A 17,228-nucleotide genomic window follows, 5' to 3' on the forward strand; every position below is an offset into this window, starting at 1 on the left:
AAATACAAAATGAATAACAAAAAAACAGTGTAATATAGTACAATAAAATATTCTGAGCTGCAGTAAGTTTCATCAATTATCAAAAGCGTCTTTAAAAAGAAATGTTTTTAAGTTACTTTTGAATTTCTCAAGATTCTTCTCTTCCCTTAAATAAATTGGAAGGGCGTTCCATAACTGAGGTGCCGTATCAGAAAAAATAAATTGTCATCTTGTATTGATGACCTTAAGGGATGGAATAGTTAATAAATTCTGTTCATTAGATCTGAGGGTTCTGATTGGAGAATATGGTATCAATAATTTGTAAATAAACGCTGGGGTTTTATTAAGAAGAGGTTAGAGACAGTATGCTGGGCTCAATGGAACTTGGTCTGACCTAGTATAGCCTGTTGTATGCATTTATGTTCCAAACTTGGTACAAAGAGCAAAGATAAAAATTACAATTTGAAAATTGCCCCCTAAAAATTCTATTATTTTATTTAAGATGTACATCTTTCCCTGATGACACGGAAAAGTGCATTTTAAAACAATATAATTGTTTGTGTCTCTATTATTCACTCTTTCAATTTTTTTTTTCTTCTGAGATGTGATATAAATGGAAAAACCAGTTCAAAGTGTTGCTTCAGAACTGTTGTGCTTTTTGGCCACATGACAGATGATATCAGCAGGATTGTTACAGATACCATGACCACCAATGAAACATAGGACTCGTATTTTAATTTAGGCCATGTAATAATTATACGGCTTTATTAGTTGATTGTCACCCTCAGTTTGGAACTAAAGTTGTCCGTGTACCTGGCTCATAGCCACATATGCAAATCACAGTTTTATAAAACATCCTGTTAGCAATCCTATGCATTCTATGTTCTCTATGAAATACAGCAAGAAAAATTTTCTAAATTTTGATGTGTTAACATTTTCAACTATATTAGAAAAGGGGGATTTATAAATGTACGAGGGTAAATAAAAAGTAAAAGCAAAATACATTAATAGAAGTTAATAGAAGTAACTGTGAGCAATTGAACATATCACTTTTCCACATAGTTCTCATGCAAGACAACACATTTGTTGTATCATTCAATAAGCTTCTGCATTCCTGCAGAGAAGAAATTTTTGGCTGCTCCCAAAGCCAGGTGAGCATCGCTTCCTTTACTTCATCATGCTTTGTCTTTTGCTCTCCGGGTCATAGTGATGCGCCCATGTCTTTTCGCTGGTGACAAGAACACTTGGATCTTCTTCATACCACCTCAGAAATTGGATCACAACCTCCACATGCTGTTGCTTGTGCAGATTAGTAAGCTGTTTGGGAATCCACCGTGTGCAGACTTTACTGTATCCCATGTCATCATGCATTATGGCAGATGCAGATCCATAGCTGATATCCAAATTTGCAGCCAATTGAGGCAACATTATTACATTACATTACATTAGAGACTTCTATTCCGCCTGTACCTTGCAGTTATAAGCGGATTACAATTGAAGATGGCTGGACATTTCAATCGGTCTTCTTATATCAAGGCATCCGCCCTGTCAATGTGCTCTTGTGTGCATGATGCTGAAGGGTGACCTGAACGACCTTCGTCGGTTATATCTGTTCTTCCTAGTTTAAACCTTTTTACCCACTCATAAACCTTACTTTAAACCTTTTTACCCACTGTGGCCGGGCCCGTCCCCGAGTAGGTGGGAAAACCTGGCTCGGACCACAAGCAAGAATTTTGAAACGCCTTTTATATGGTTGTAGGAAGGAAAACCTGGATACCGGATTTCTTAGGAACCAGTATCAAGTTTATTAGTGTCCCAAATAAAAATAGGAAGAAAAAATATTCACCATGGGTTTCTTAGACTCTGTTATAGCTCAGTCCAGGTGAGTCATATGGGCTTTAACTGAAGAACTGGATAGCCCATCTTAATCAAAAGGAATATAATTCAAATTCAAAACTTTGCATTAGTCCAGTGCCCTCACGGCCTCGTATCCCCTCTGGGATTTATCAGTCTCTCAAGACTATAGCAACTTATTGTTTTATAGCTGAGCACGGCTCATACCAGCATTTTCACATATCAGCTCTTTTCATAGTCCCACATTCAAACAAGGTGAACTTGGTTTCTTGCTCTAACCCACCCTGCTCCCCAAGGAACCTTCACAGCCTTGCCTGTCAGGCTGTGCGGGCCACGCCTCCCATTTAGTTTGAGGTCTCCAGGCCCACCCGATGTGACCCTTATCTGCTTTATCTCCTGCTCCTGGGGAGTCTGAACACTGTGCTATTTACTGTAGTAATTTCACTCAATTAGGCAGGGCTGCCCCAGTCCTGCTTCAGTTCAGGTTTAAACGGAGCAGAAACTTTTCCCACAGGGATAATACTGGACCCTCACACACTATACTCTTCCAGATCCATGTCCTCACCAAACACACTACCCCCAGGGTCACTGTACATTTCCCACTCACACTCTTGGGAACCCTGGCTTTCCATTTCCACCTTCATTCCAGGCTTTATATCCCATCCCCCTCCCTGCAGGTCTGCCAAATCTCCTGCAGCATTTCCATGGGGGTAAACTTCCAGCCCTTCCCTCTGGGGTTTAATCTGCAGGTCACTGTACCTCCCGGGTGTTGTACTGCCTCTCCTTGGGGACTGGCTTCCTGCAAAACGTCCCTGCTGGGGCTTAGGCAACATATGAAAGCTGGAATCTCTGTGAGTGGTTTGGCTTCCGTAATCAGAGCCAGCTGTGTCCTCCCCTTTCCACTCTAACTGACTTTGCCTTTGAGGCTTCTGTGCTTGCAAACTCCGGGGTCTGACTCCACCCCTTTGCAAATTGGTGTCAGGTTTCTCTCTGACTTGGGGAAAGGAGTGATAGGGGAAATTAGTGGTTTTCAGAGCCCTCCCCATCTGGCTCTTGAGCTGTGCTGGGACCTGCCTTTTCTTGCATTCTCTTGGCTGAGCCAGCTGTCCTGGCTCCATGCCGGGATTTACAGGACCCTGTGCTGCATGTTGGGGAGTTTTAGTAGTAGTTTTCACTGTGACAGGAGCTTCCCTGTCACACCACTCATAAACCTTTAGTTGATTCATGGTGTTATGTCCATACTGAGTCAATATCAGATGGTGAATTTCCACTGGTTTTACTCCCTCTGCCCAAAGAAAGTGTACTACTAAACGTTGTTCTTTGATGGCACAGTCTTGCAATGGAGCGTCCATGTTTCTGACCTCGTGGTTGCCATACGACTAAAGGCCGAATGCTGCACTGTGTGTGTATAAACTATCCAACAGGCAATGTACAAGTACATATTTTGCGTTGTGCTAGCTCTGTTCCCGTTAATTGTGCAATTTAACAAAATTGCCTTTAATTTTTGATTCACTCTCGTATATTCTTAATCTACAATCTGCAGATGAAATTTCTGTTCCTGTGATTGCTGAACCTGAGCATACTGATTAACTTACATGTTATTCCAAACATATTGAGACTAGTGGAAGGGAAGATGATATATTGCTCTGTTTTATTTCCTGTATCCTTTCTCAAACATAAATGCCACATTCACTCAAGAGGTCTCCAGATCTCATATTGTTTGCATACTCTGCCAAATGCTTCAATTTCTGCTTCTGAAAGCTTTGGCATTGGAGGAATGTGCTTTAGAAATATTCCAATTAAAAATGCCATTTATGCTAAAAGATCTGCCTCTACAGAGGAAGTCAGTGTCAGATTCCATAGATTTGTCAAGTTACACTAAATTGTGCCATGACAACTCGCATCTACTTATGACATATAATCAGATTCACTTCTGTGCATGAACATTTCAGCTTCCTGTTCTATTTTCTCCTTAAAAGTGACTTTAAAACCTGAATAGTGGTGATCTATGGTTATAAAATTTGGGAAGAATAGGTAGAAAGGATTTATTTGTTGCCTGAAGTAGGCGAATGTTATTACGTTTCTTTGCTTGTACATAAACCAAAGCTCACAAATTCAAATATTGATGTGTTTGAATTAATCTTTCATCTTATTGATACAGATAAAATGAATGGCAATGATAGCATACTTTGGTATATCTAGCCCAAATACAAAACCATACACTAATGACATTAATGTGTTTTATTAGTAAAGGTCACATTACATAAAACGGGACCTGTGCTAAAATAACACATCTTAATCAGAGTTGTGCAAGTAATATATTACTGAAGTCGCAGCTCATGATGGTTTATTGTTTATTATAATTTAATATAGTCTGTCCTGAAGAGTTAATAAAGCAGTGAACAATAGACAATTATTCTAAATTTGAGAGGAAAGAATGCTAATTATGAAAGGAAATAAAGTGAAGGAAAGGGTAATAAAAGTAATAGTAGCAGTAATATATTACTACTGGCAACATTTCAGTAGTAATATACGAGTAACCACCGTTGAGTAAGTTGTTTTCAAAAGTAATACAAAACATTCACTACTTTCATTAGGAAACAAGAATATGATACAGTTAGTAGTCTAGGTAGGTTCCTGTGAAAAATAATGTATTTTTGTAAAAGTAATATATTACCAGTAATATATTGTCAGAACTCTGATCTTAATGCATATTAACATGTGGTAATGCCTTTTAATAAATCTAGTTTTGTTATGAAATACTGGAGGCTCCTTTTACAAAGGTGCGTTAGGGCCTTAACGTGCGGAATAGTGTATACTAAAATGCCATGCGTGCTAGCCGATACTGCTTCCTCTTGAGCAGTCTATAGTTTTTCGGGTAGCACGCACTATAGCACGCACTAATCTGGTGCGTGCACTAAAAACGCTAGTGCACCTTTGTAAAATGAGCCCTGGGTCTGTTTCAGTAAAGCTACATATTCTCCCATTCTACTACTACTACTATTAATTATTTCTATAGCGCTACCAGATGTACGCAGTGCTGTACAGAATCACAAAGAAGACAGTCCCTGTTCAAAGGAGCTTACAAACTAAACCAGTGTCTCTTAAACTTTTTTAGTCCCGGCAGACTAAATATAGTAAATGTTTTTTGTGGCATATTATGCAAGAGGCACCCAACAATTCAAACTTTCCCTTCCTTCAGTGAAAGGAATCAAAGGAGTCAAGAATTTCAGTCAATCCTTGGTTTTCAAATTTTCTCAACTATGGAACTCACTTCCTCTTATTTTAAGGAGTACTGGTCCTTTTCAACTTTTTCGTAAATCTAAAAAACTATTTTATTTGCCAAACACTTCAAAAACCAGTCATATTAATATTTTCTGATTGTTATTTTTCTCAGTATTTTTTTAGTTACTGTTAACCGAGTCGAGCTCCTTTCTGGCTGAAGACCCGGTATACAAAGCTAAGTTTTAGTTTAGTTTAGAATTATTTATTTAAAATTCTTTAAGCTGTAAGAAAAGTGAAACTAAAGTAGATAGAATTGCTAATCAATGCAATAGATATGCTTGTTTTTGAGTGCAAATTAACTCAAATTGTGGCTCGATAGTTGACAAGCACGCATTCACCATCTGCAGTTCTCTCCTTTTTAAAAAAATTTAATTTCTGTCAGAGTCGAAAATCCAAGTTCACAAAGATAAGAATATCTAAACCAGGGGTGTCCAACCTTTTGGCTTCCCTGGCTACATTGGCCGAAAAAAATGTTTCTGGAGGCCGCACAAACTTGCAAACGCTGCAGCAAGACAGAGGAGGGAGCCGGCAAGACAGTAAACACCCAGGGGCAGCAGAGGAAAACACTGCATCGCCCTCGACCAAGGCCGCACAAAATACTTCACGGGGCCGCAAGTTGGACACCCCTGATCTAAACAGTAACGAAGCTTTGATTGCTTTGTTGCTCAAGTTAGGATAACTACTGCATAAAAAATAAAAATACTTGCTGTTAGTTTTCATGATGCTTGTCTGGACAGTTGTATCTTTACGCACATAATATTGAGAGACTCTTGTGTTATGTGATGTACATGTCATATATTCATGTATATACTTATGAAGGGAATTTTTAAAATAAAGTAAAATTCTGGAATCTTTTCAGGGCACACCACTGTGCCATGGTACATAGTTTGAGAGACATTGATCTAAACCAACAAGACAGACAAACAGGATGCCATGGATACAGTTAAGGGGAATGATTAATCTACTGCCTAGGTTGGTGGGCAGTGGGGATTAGGGTATTAGACTGAAGACTATATCAAAAAGGTGGGTTTTCAGTCTGCTTTTAAACAAGATTGCATAGGGAGAGGTATGGCCAGTAGGAAAAAAGAGGTATTGATGCCCCTGTATAAGACTATGGTGAGATTTCATTTACAATTCTGGAGGCCGTACCTTCAAAAAGATATAAAAAGGATGGAGTTGGTCCAGAGGAAGGCTATTAAAATGGTATGTGTTCTTCATAAGGCATATGGTGACAGACTTAAAGATCTCAATCTGTATACTTTGGAGGACAGGCGGAAGATGGGAGATATGATAAGAGATGTTTAAATACCTACGTAATGTAAATGCACATGAGTCGAGTCTCTTTCATTTGAAAGGAAACTCTGCGATGAGAGGGCATAGGATGAAGTTAAGAGGTGATAAGCTCTGGAGTAATCTAAGGAAATACTTTTTTTTACAGAAAGGGTGGTAGATGAATGGAACAGTCTCCCAGAAGATGTTGTGGAGACAGAGACTGGCTGAATCCAAAAGGGCCCGGGATAGGCATGTGGGATCTCTTGGAAAGAGAAAGACTAATGGGTATTGCAGATGGGCAGACTAGATGGGCCATTTGGCCTTTATCTGCCATCATGTGTTTATGTTTCTAAGGTAAGGGAAGGGGCATGGCGGACAAACTCAGGTAGTTTATTTCCAGGCAAAGGGGACATGTAGATGAAAGGAACAAAGTCTGGAATTGGCAGTGGAGGAGAGGGGTACAGTTAAGAATGGGCTTCAGTGCCTTTGATGCGGGAGAATCGCTACCACGGCTTTATAAAAGGGGTCCTTAATTAGACAGGTTACATATACAAAATTATTTTTATTAGAGTACTATTGCTTTAGATTAGACAACTAACATCACTTTTTCTTGTACAGGACCAACATTTCTGCATGCTGGAATATCATATACCGATCTCTGCAGGTGGAGTAGCAAATATATTTGATTTGTTAGAAACCAACAAATCGGATTTGAATATCAGACACTTTTCAGTGAGTCAAACCACTCTTGATGAGGTAAGCAACATCTGTCAAATCTTACTTTCTAGGGTTACACACATGGAATAGGGACTTGTATTAATAAATCTTGATATGCATCACAATACATCATGCAATACTGTAGAACTCAAAGAAGCAATAAAAGTTTTCATCATATTCAACAAGAATTAGATATGCAGAAAAATAGAAACCTTGTCTGAAAAAATATATATACTGTATATTGTGGTGTTAATTTTCATATCAAAGAATAAACTGTTTTATGTAGAGTGGCCACACCCTAGACAAATTAAACTAATTTGTTTACCTGTAGTACTTGTTCTCTAAAGACAAGATAACTATTATATATCTATTTTTAACCGCTTTGATTTGACTTTTTTTTGTTAATATTGGTGATATATCAAATAAAATAACTGTAACTGTATAATCACCAATCACACTGATGGGTGATATCATTGACACTGACAATCATGATTATATGCCAGGAGGAATCCCTTCTGTCCCGGCAGGCCCAGGGGAGGCCTGCAACAGCTCCAGGAGGAGGGCAAGTGTGCACTAACCCAAATATAAACCAAGACTCCCATTTGGGGGGGTTTTTGGTCCCAAATCTTGGTTTATATTCGAGTATATATAGTAAGTCTGGGGGAAAGATGACCAGGGAGTTAGCTTGGATGCAGTCTTTACCTTTTTAAGCTTTCCTAGTCATATAAATACCAGCCTAGCAAAATGTGGTATGCTGCAACTGAATTGCAGGTTTCCAAAAAGCATAGTCACAAGAAACAGCAGTTAGGCTCCATCCAGGGCATCCCAAAATGTACTGTTCTAGGTGGGGTGCTGCCATTTTCAAGATGGCAGCCCAGAGAAGCAGGAGCAAATGAACATTGACCCTGATTCACACATACAAGAGGTACAGGGCTATGAGGGCATGCCTCTGCTAAGCCACCAGAGGTATTTTGTGACTTGGTGAGCATCTGGGATCACCAGACAGTGCGAACAGGACTTGGCCCAGCCAGGTCTGGCTAGAGGGTGTCCTGTTAGACCACCAAGCTAGTTTGATACTTGTGGGAGGGGGTGGGGGCAGGAGCCACCAGGTCTTTTTTTATGTTTTGGGAGTTAGAGATAAATACTTTTTGGAGGAGGGAAAGCCATCTAGGGCAGAGTGATTTAGATGGAGAGAGAAGGGGTGCTGCTAGATACCTCTTCTATCATCCAACCCCTCTAATGCTGCCCCAGACTTATTGGCAAGTTTCCCACTTTAAACACGGTTTATGGGCCAGATAGGAGAACAGCCCTTTAAGAAGATTTTCAGAACTAGAAAAAGCCCTCAACTCCAAATTGCAAGCAGGGTTTCTTCCCTATTCGAAAGCAAATCTTGTAGGCTTTGGAGGGGAAGGAGAGATTAAGAAAAGGCATCTGAGGACAGGAGAGAAAATCTTCATTGAACTCAAGGAAGAGTTCAGGAAACTTAAAGGAGCCTGGTCCTTTAAGAGCTGGGGGATGGGAGTATACCAGAAAGAGTAGGAAGCAGTTTTCCTTACTACACCCTGGGATTGACAGTAGACCCATCAAAGCCAAAAGCAGGGAGAGCCTATGTTTCATTCTTGGGGATAGCTGAGAGAGGAGGAAGGTGGGTAGAGCCCTCCCTATTGAAGCCAGCTGTCTTGGATGCTGCTGTCAAGAGACTGAGAAATAGGAGCTATTGACCTGTAAAGCCTCAGATTCCATTCCAGTGCTAAAGAGGGAGTAATCTGGTGGACTGGATTTATGAGAAACTGCTAATGAGAATTAAAACCAGGTGAATGTATTCTTTTTTTTCCCCATTGTGATATAGCCATGGGGTGGAGGATAGTAATGCTACTTTTCGTGTTTTAGGGTTGTTTTTTTATACTATCACAGGGATGGAGCTGTTAAAGGCTGAGCTACATCCAGGATGCCAGCCAGTTCTTTTTATACACTGAAAGACTATTTGATTTAATGGCTCTGAGGGGAGACTTCCTGAAAACTGAACCGATAATTACTATATGTGCATACTACAATAGAAGAATTTGCCAGTCAACAACCCTGGATGAACTAGCCCCAGAACAACCCAAAACCAGAATCCATAGAAAATCAGACAAATGGTTCGACAACAAACTATTCCTACTCAAAAGGCAATACAGACAACTAGAAAGAAAGTGGAGAAAAAGTAGTCAAGAATCCACTAAAGAAGCTTGGAGAACACTGAACCAAAAATACAAACAAAAACTGAAAGAAAAAATAAAGACATACTACAACTAAGCAAATAGGAGAAGGATCCCAAGACACAAAAAAGCTGTTCCAAATACTAAAAGAACTCAGACACCACACCCTATCTGATAAATAACAACTCCCCCCCCCAGCCACCCTCTTAGCCACATTCTTCAAAAACAAGATCGCAACTATCGGAGCCATGCTCAATGGAACACCTACGTACTTAGAAGAGATATCAACACCCCCCCACACACACACAGAAAAAGAAGCAGTCACAGCTGACAGAACCTGGTCTCACTTCCCACCTATACAATGGTCAGACTTCAACAAGCTGTATAATAAATACAGCCACGCAGCCTATGACTTTAACTATTGCCTCCCATACCTACTGAAAACCTCCAGTACACTATTCCACACCCTACTCCTACAATGGATTCAAACTTTACTCACAGATGGCCTTTTTCCACAAGACCTCAGCAAAATCATCATAACTCGGATCCTAAAAGACCCCAAAGGAAAAACGGACCAACCTTCCAACTAAATCCCACTTTACGTCAAGTTTATGTAAGGCCTTGTAGCTAAAACCCTAACCTTATACCTAAAAAACAACAACTTACTCCACCCCACACAGTCTGGTTTCAGATTCAACTACAGCACGGAAACCCTACTAGGAACACTCATGGACACTGCTAGACAACACCTCAGTACAGAAAAGAAAATGATGATCATACAACTAGACCTATCAACATCCTTCTACAAACACTAGACTCTATAAGAATCTCAGGCAAGGTACTATCATGGTTCAAAGACTTCTACAATCCAGAACATACAGAGTTAAAGCAAAGAAAAATCAGAACCATGATCCAACCCCAGCCCATGTGCTTAAGGCCCCACCCACAGGAGGAGCCTAAGGCTCCTGGGCCTATTCTGGTTGGCCCAGGCACCTCAGGCCCTACCTGTGGCCGGGGTTTGAGTCGCCTGGGCCAATCTGGCCCCATTTCTGCACTGGCTGGCCTGCTGGATGGGCGGGTTGACACCCATCCCTCCGGCCAACATTTTTTGAGGTACAGGAAAGGGGGGGTGGGGGTGGGGGGTCATGGGGTCGGCAGGGAGAGTCACGGGTAGGCGGGGGGCCAGTCGGGGGTTCGGGAGGCAGTCATTGGGGGGTTGTGTAAAGGGCAGGAGGGCCTGGGATCCCTCCTGCCCGTATTTTAGTGTGGGGGGGGGTTTAGAGGGGGTCACGGGCCAGGAGGGCTTGGGCTCCCTCCTGGCCGGATCGTGTGGTGGGGGTGGAGGGGGGGGAGATTGTCGGGCCAGGAGGGCTTGGGTTCCCTCCTGGCCGGATCGTGTGGTGGGGGTGGAGGGGGGGGAGATTGTCGGGCCAGGATGGCTTGGGCTCCCTCCTGGCCCCAATGGATTCGGCCCGGGGGGGGTTTGGGGATCGCGGGGCAGGAGGGCTTGGGCTCCTTCTTGCCCCGATGTCGTGGGTGGGATTGGGGATCATGGGGCAAGAGGGTTTGGGCTCCCTCTTGCCCCATCGAGTCGGGAAAGGTCAGGGTGCTGCGGGGCAAGAGGGCTTGGGCTCCCTCTTGCCCCGATGTTGGTGGGGGTTGGGGATCGCGGGGCAAGAGGGCTTGGGCTCCCTCTTGCCCCGAAGTCGGGGGAGGGGGGGTGGATTCTGGAACCGGTGTTTTTGACAGACACTGGTTACAGAATCCAGCTTTTAGGCGAAGGACTGGTTCCTCCTTCGTTTAAACAGCCGAACGTAGAGGCAGGCCATTATTTTTTTTAAAAACCTCCTTTTGGACGTTTTTTTGATAATGGGCATTTTCCCTGCTTCTACTTTCAACGTTTAAGGCCTTAAGCCAAAAAGGGACTTAGACCTTTTTTTTGATTATGCCCCTCCACCTACATAGCAAATCAAAAAATATTCAAACCACTCATTAGGCATTTACTATTATCATGACAATTCTCATGTAATCCACCAAATGTATTTCGTAGCATCATAACAATTCTTGTGTAATCCACCTTGAACCTTAAGGTGACGGCGGAAAAGAAATCACTAATGTAATATAATAACTGAAAGAAATAGGAAAAATGAAGATGACTGTGTTTGGAATAAGCTGCGCATGTGCATGTGGCTACTAAATTGCAGAAGATACTGGAGTCCTGATAATGACACAAGGTCAGAATTTGTCCCCATCCCCACGGGTGTGGTGCAGTGGTTACAGCTACAGCCTCAGCAACCTGAGGTTGTGGGTTCAAATCCCATGCTGCTCCTTGTGACTCTGGGCAAGTCCCTTAATCCCCTATTGCCCCAGGTACATTAGGTAGAGTGTGAGCCCACCGGGACAGATGGGGAAAATATGCTTGAGTACCTGAATATAAACCACTTAAGTGGTATATAAATACTAAAAATAAATAAATAAATAAAATAACCACGAGAAACCATCTCCATGTCATTCTTTAAGGAGGGAGGGAAGAATCAGAGTATGAATGGGCCTTGCATTGAAGAATGCCGGTGAAGAAGGAATGAGGTTGAGATAGACAATAAAGAATGACACTGGATGGTTTCCTGCGGTTATCCATGGGGACAAATTCTATTCTCGTGTCATTCTCTGCTTGAGTTGAGTTTAAATTTACCTTTTTGTCTGTCCAAGAAATGCAGAGTGATACTAGAATTCCATACTACTAGCAAGTAATGCTTTCCCAGTGACTTTCTTGTTTTTAATGTCTTTTGAAGTTGCTAATGGAAAGTTTGGTTTGAGTCTACCCTGATTGTAAAAGGTGGAAAGTAAAGACTTCTCTAGAAAGAGCTTAGCTAACTGCTCAAATATGTGGAGGTTGTTGCCTACCCCCCCCTGAGGATTCCCTAGGGAGGTTCTCATCACATGACTGCGTGAGGAAGACATGGGGGAAGCCACTGCTTGCCCTGTATTGGTAGCATGGAATAGTGCTACACCTTGGGTTTTGGCCAGGTACTAGTGACCTGGATTGGCTACCGTGAGAATGGGCTACTGGGCTTGAGGGACCATTGGTCTGACCCAGTAAGGCTATCCTTATGTTCTTAAATGTGGTCTGTGCGGAAAACATTTTAGAGCATTCAGTGCACAATAATGTGTGCTAATCAGCCATTGACTCCTTAGTTTCCAACACAAAGCAGCCAGCCCCAACCCTAGAACACCACTCCTCCCCTCCAAAAATCTATGCCATCAAAACGTATAAACTACCTACCTCCTGATTCTCCACTTGTATCTGTTGGTCAAAATAGAGCAGGAGTGATCCCATACTCCACCAATGTGCTGTTCCTAAATGGCAATGATCTCAGAGCATATTTATAAAGCATCATTAATTTGGGAGTGCCAATTCACTGGGTTTTTGATAGGTATTTTCAATATGAACTGAAGCTTTAATGAGTTTACTGAAATCTGATTTTAAAGTGGACTAATATGACAATCACACTATTCTGTCCTGAAATCTTATTTTAATCACTTGTTCTTAATCATTCTGTGCTTCTCTTTTGTCACTTCAGGTTTTCATTAACTTTGCCCAGTCCCAATCAGGTCAAGAAGATTTCCCTTCAACCGACCTTGGCAATGCTACTTCCAGGAGCCCAGATACTAATGAAATTGTCCGTACCTAAAGAGTTCTTATACTTGAAGTCTTATTAACAAACTGTTTTAAAGTAAATACATCAATTGAACTGAAAAATGGATAAGAAGTTGCCTTGTAATGGAATGTATTTGCTTTTCCATCATCGTGTCTTGAGTTCTGTATATATAATTGGATTTTATATACAGTACTGTATTTATTGTTTATTTTCTATAATTTAGAATATGTCAGCCCTTTTGGTGCTGAAAATACAGATCATTCTCAGCATTAGATATAACTGGCATTAAATGTGACAATGAATGCTAAAGCAAATGATCAGTTTCAATATATTGATTACCTGCCACACTAATAATGAATATGTTAATGACCTAAGCACTGTGGAATGTTCTGCTTTACAATTTCATTTTGTGTCTGTTTACATGTTTCTAGTATGCTATAGCAGAATTTCAAAATGAGGTGCAATTTATTTTTTTTTGTCATTTTTTATTTATATAATTATACAATCTTATTTTACAAGAATTAGTTCTTGTTACATTGAATACAGGGAAGAAAAATTTTTAACACAATAATACTTTTACAACAAAAATCATACTGATAAACCCCTTCTTAGACCACAATAAACAGGGGATGACCAAAACTAAAATTAGAGAGAAATTAAAGGAATAAAGCAAAGAAGAAAGGCATAATGTATCTAGCGCCCATTACTATTATTATCCCATGATCTTTAATCCTTAATGATCTGCTTAACATCTAGAAATTCCTTCAGATGGTTAGGAGATGAGGTGCAATTTAAATCTATTTTTACATACTTTTAATTTATGAAATCACCAGAGAATTGCACCTGCCTGATTGCAAAGATAAACAGCTCAGCCGTCTATATTTGCCGAGGGATCCCTTACCATCAGCTGATCACGGCAAGGGAATCCCCAATCAGTTGAGCCAGCAGGACTCCCCAAAGCCATGGCTTTGGGGAGTCCTGCTGGATCAGCTGATCGGGGGGGGGGGGAGGAATACCCCTGCCGCAATCAGCTGAGCTGGCAGCCTCCCATAGGAAGAACCTTAGGCACCTGAGTCAATCAGGGCCTTAGACCTCCTACCCTGTGCATCCTGGGATGCCCTGGGAGTGGCCTAAGATTTCAATTGGTCCAGCTACAAAAGGCCATACCCATGGGAGGGGGCCTAGGTATCTGGAGCAATCAGGTCCATAGGCCCCTCCCTGATGCAACCCAGAATACATCGGGAAGGGGAAGGCCCACTATTTTGGAAAAGGCAGATCTGCCAGCAGGAGAGAGTGGGAATCCCTCAAACCGGCTATCTCCTAAAGGTATAGGAGTGTTCGGGGGTGTCAGGGAGTATTGGAGGATCAACAGAGCCAGCGACAGGAGGGAGTGGGCATCCCTCCTGCCGCATGGATGTGTGGAGGGTGGTAGCATCATGGGTGAAAGCACATTCAAACGGAATCCACATGCCATTACAACACCTTTCCTAGTTCAGCCTGCATTTGCTTATCACTGGCTGAGAAGCCTCCAACTGAGCTGAAAATGCTGGGCTTAGCAGAGTACACATACTTTGAAATGCAGATGAGTTCAAGGCTTCAGTCCTTTTTCACAGTACACACAGTACATACATTTGACTCTTCAGAGTCCTGCTTTGGTAGGTCAAACAAACCAGGATATAAAAATAAAATAGAGCCAAAAACTTCCTGCTAAAAGGTAAGAATCAAAAACAAAAACTCACAACTCTTCTTAGCTTGTGTCCATTAGTGCTGCCCAATTCAGGAAAAAAATTTCGATTTGATTCAGCCTATTGAATCGATTTTTCGATTCGATTTGATTTTCCTGCACAAGTGGGTGTTTTTTTTTTCAAACATCCTGGTGGGTTTATTTTATAGCCTCTTCACCCCTTTTATAGCCTCTTCACCCCCTTTGCCTTCTCCTAACCACACTGGCGCTGTGGTGTAAACAAAATAAACAAACAAAAAAGACTTTTCCTCTCTCTGTTAAATCCTAGCTCACGTTTGCAGTCTAACACCAGCTCTTACAGGATACATGTTTCAAATCTGACACATTGTAATCACAAAACAGAAAATAAAATTATTTTTTCTACCTTATTTTGTCTGGTCATTATTCAAATCTTGTTGGTCCCAGACTCTGGTTGTCTTCTGATAGCTTGCTTGCCAGGGTCTCCTTCTTTCTTCTTTCTCCATGCTAACCATCCATCTTCTATGTTTGTCCTCCCATTCCGTTTCCCTTCCCTCCCCCGGAGGTCTGGCAATCATCCCCTAACTGTAAGAGTATTATTAATTTGAGAGCTGATCAGAAATAACTCAGGGATTGAAGAACTGTGACTAAAAGGTGTTCCATTTTATGTGCTCCATCATTCCAGAAGACCTCAGAGATGATTAATATGAAATCCAAAAGGCCACTATCATTTGGAATGTTTTTTGGTCAGATATGTATAATTTTGAATATATTCAAGATGTGTACTTATTTTAGGATACATTAAAAAAAAAAAATAAACATACCGTATTTTTCGCTTCATAAAAAGGGGGTGGAAAAGTGGGTGCGTCTTATGGAGTGAATACACCTCCCCCCCCCCCCCCCGATACCTTTTAAAAAGTTGCGGTGGTCCAGCGCGCTCTCCTGCTGGATGGCTGGCTTTGGTAGCAGAGCAGCGCAACACAGGAGTGATTGGCTGATGTCAGTTTTTGTATTCTTTAAGCTTGAGTCTCCAGTTTACCTTATCCTCATTTTTTCCCGATTTCAGCCATATTTTTTCCATTTTTTGCAGTTCCCTTTTAAATGCTAGTAAATCAGTATCATACCAGACATTTGAAGTTCTTACTCTCTTTGTTTTTAAAGGAGCCATCATATCTAAAATCTGAACACTAAAATTTTTCCATTCATCTAAAAAAATTTTGACTTGATTGGTCTTGGGGTATGCTGCTTCCAGTCCTAGGAACTGGTCTTCCTTCAATACCCTGTTTCCTCTCCAGCTTAGGTTGGTTCAGTGGCTCTCTCCACTCGAAGCAGGACTCGAAGCAGCATACCTCAACAGAACACACAGTGTCCCCTCCTGATGAAGCTCCAATTCGTGAAACTCGAGTTGGGGGGGGTCGAGGGAAGTTTTGAGACAGCAGCAAATTTTATTCTTTTCTGATTGTCAGACCGGAGCAGTTGTGAGACGTTCCCAGCAACTCCATCGCTACAGATAAGTACTTACTGTTTGCTCAGAATTTGAATGAGATCTCTGTTTGCGGTGGAATGAGACAGTGATCAGTTGTGATGGTCTCTTTAACAACTAGCTCCGTGTTTATTCACTAGAGTTGGGTTGTAGGGTCTGAGCTTTTCACATTCACCAATTTCTTTACAGAAATTTAAGTTAAATTTAGAAAAAAGAGTTTTGTTTAGAAGATTTTAAGTGATCATATTTATAAAAGCCATCAAAGCTCTGTAAAAGACCATTACGTCTATTAAGAATTTTCCATCATCTAAAAGTATACTTATCCCTCTTCATGCGCTTCACCCTGTCGCTATACAAAAGTGCGTGACATGCGCCTTAGATAGCGCAACCAATGGCTATGCGCCAATAGCCGCTGGGGTTTTAAAGAACCCAGCGCTTATGTCACCCAGCAGCAAGGCAGAGCAAGCTCGCATGCTAGAACACAGTTTGCCACTCTGAGCAGAGCTGGCAATTAGAGTCCCTGTAGAGTTTGATTTTCCCGCTATTAGACAATTGGTAGGTGCCTAGTCCAAAGCACCTACCTAAATGTGGGAATGGTTAGAGGTAGATTGTGGGCATGTTTTCAGGCTGGCACCTATTTTTGATTTAGGTGTGCACACAACATAAGCATGTATTTAGGTCAAGAAAACCCTGGCATAAATAGTGGGTGCCTAAAAGTTAGGAAATGCCTAACACTGCTTACGCAGCAAAACATGATTCTTTACAGTACGTCTAACTTTTATAGAATCACGCTTAGCGTTGCACTAGTCAGTGCTGATTTTTAGGCGCCATATATAGAATTTGGGAGACAGATCTTAAGTCTCATCTTTGATTTCCCCTCAAATGTCATCCTTCCTCTGGCCTCTCCATTCTGTTATCTAAGATTGTTGTTTTAAGATGTTTCTTTCTTACTGCTCCTTTCTTCTCTTGCAAATCTCATTCAATTTTTTTGTCTTTTTATTTTTTACTTTTGTTTCAAATTATCCTCTGTGATATGTACCTCACACTTCCCTCCCCTCCCTCTCTCACGTTACTTCCCA

At 41.4% G+C, this 17,228-nt stretch overlaps 1 protein-coding gene across 5 annotated transcripts in view; it reads left to right on the forward strand.

Moving 5' to 3' along the window:
* ABCA12 (ATP binding cassette subfamily A member 12) overlaps positions 1-13,884 on the forward strand; it is a 604,574-nt gene extending 590,690 nt beyond the window's left edge. For 4 of the 5 annotated variants that reach the window (XM_033946149.1, XM_033946152.1, XM_033946153.1 and 1 more), the window contains 3 exons: positions 7,009-7,146; positions 12,887-13,422; positions 13,749-13,884. In XM_033946149.1, the coding sequence (XP_033802040.1) occupies positions 7,009-7,146; positions 12,887-12,997 (249 nt within the window). In that variant the 3' untranslated portion in view covers positions 12,998-13,422; positions 13,749-13,884. Of the gene's footprint in view, positions 1-7,008; positions 7,147-12,886 lie in introns of all 5 variants that reach the window. The other variant, XM_033946150.1, reaches the window with a different exon arrangement.
* Positions 13,885-17,228: the final 3,344 nt, after the last annotated feature.

This window comes from Geotrypetes seraphini, chromosome 5 (genome assembly GCF_902459505.1).
Source record: "Geotrypetes seraphini chromosome 5, aGeoSer1.1, whole genome shotgun sequence".
Classification (NCBI taxonomy): Eukaryota; Metazoa; Chordata; class Amphibia; order Gymnophiona; family Dermophiidae; genus Geotrypetes; species Geotrypetes seraphini.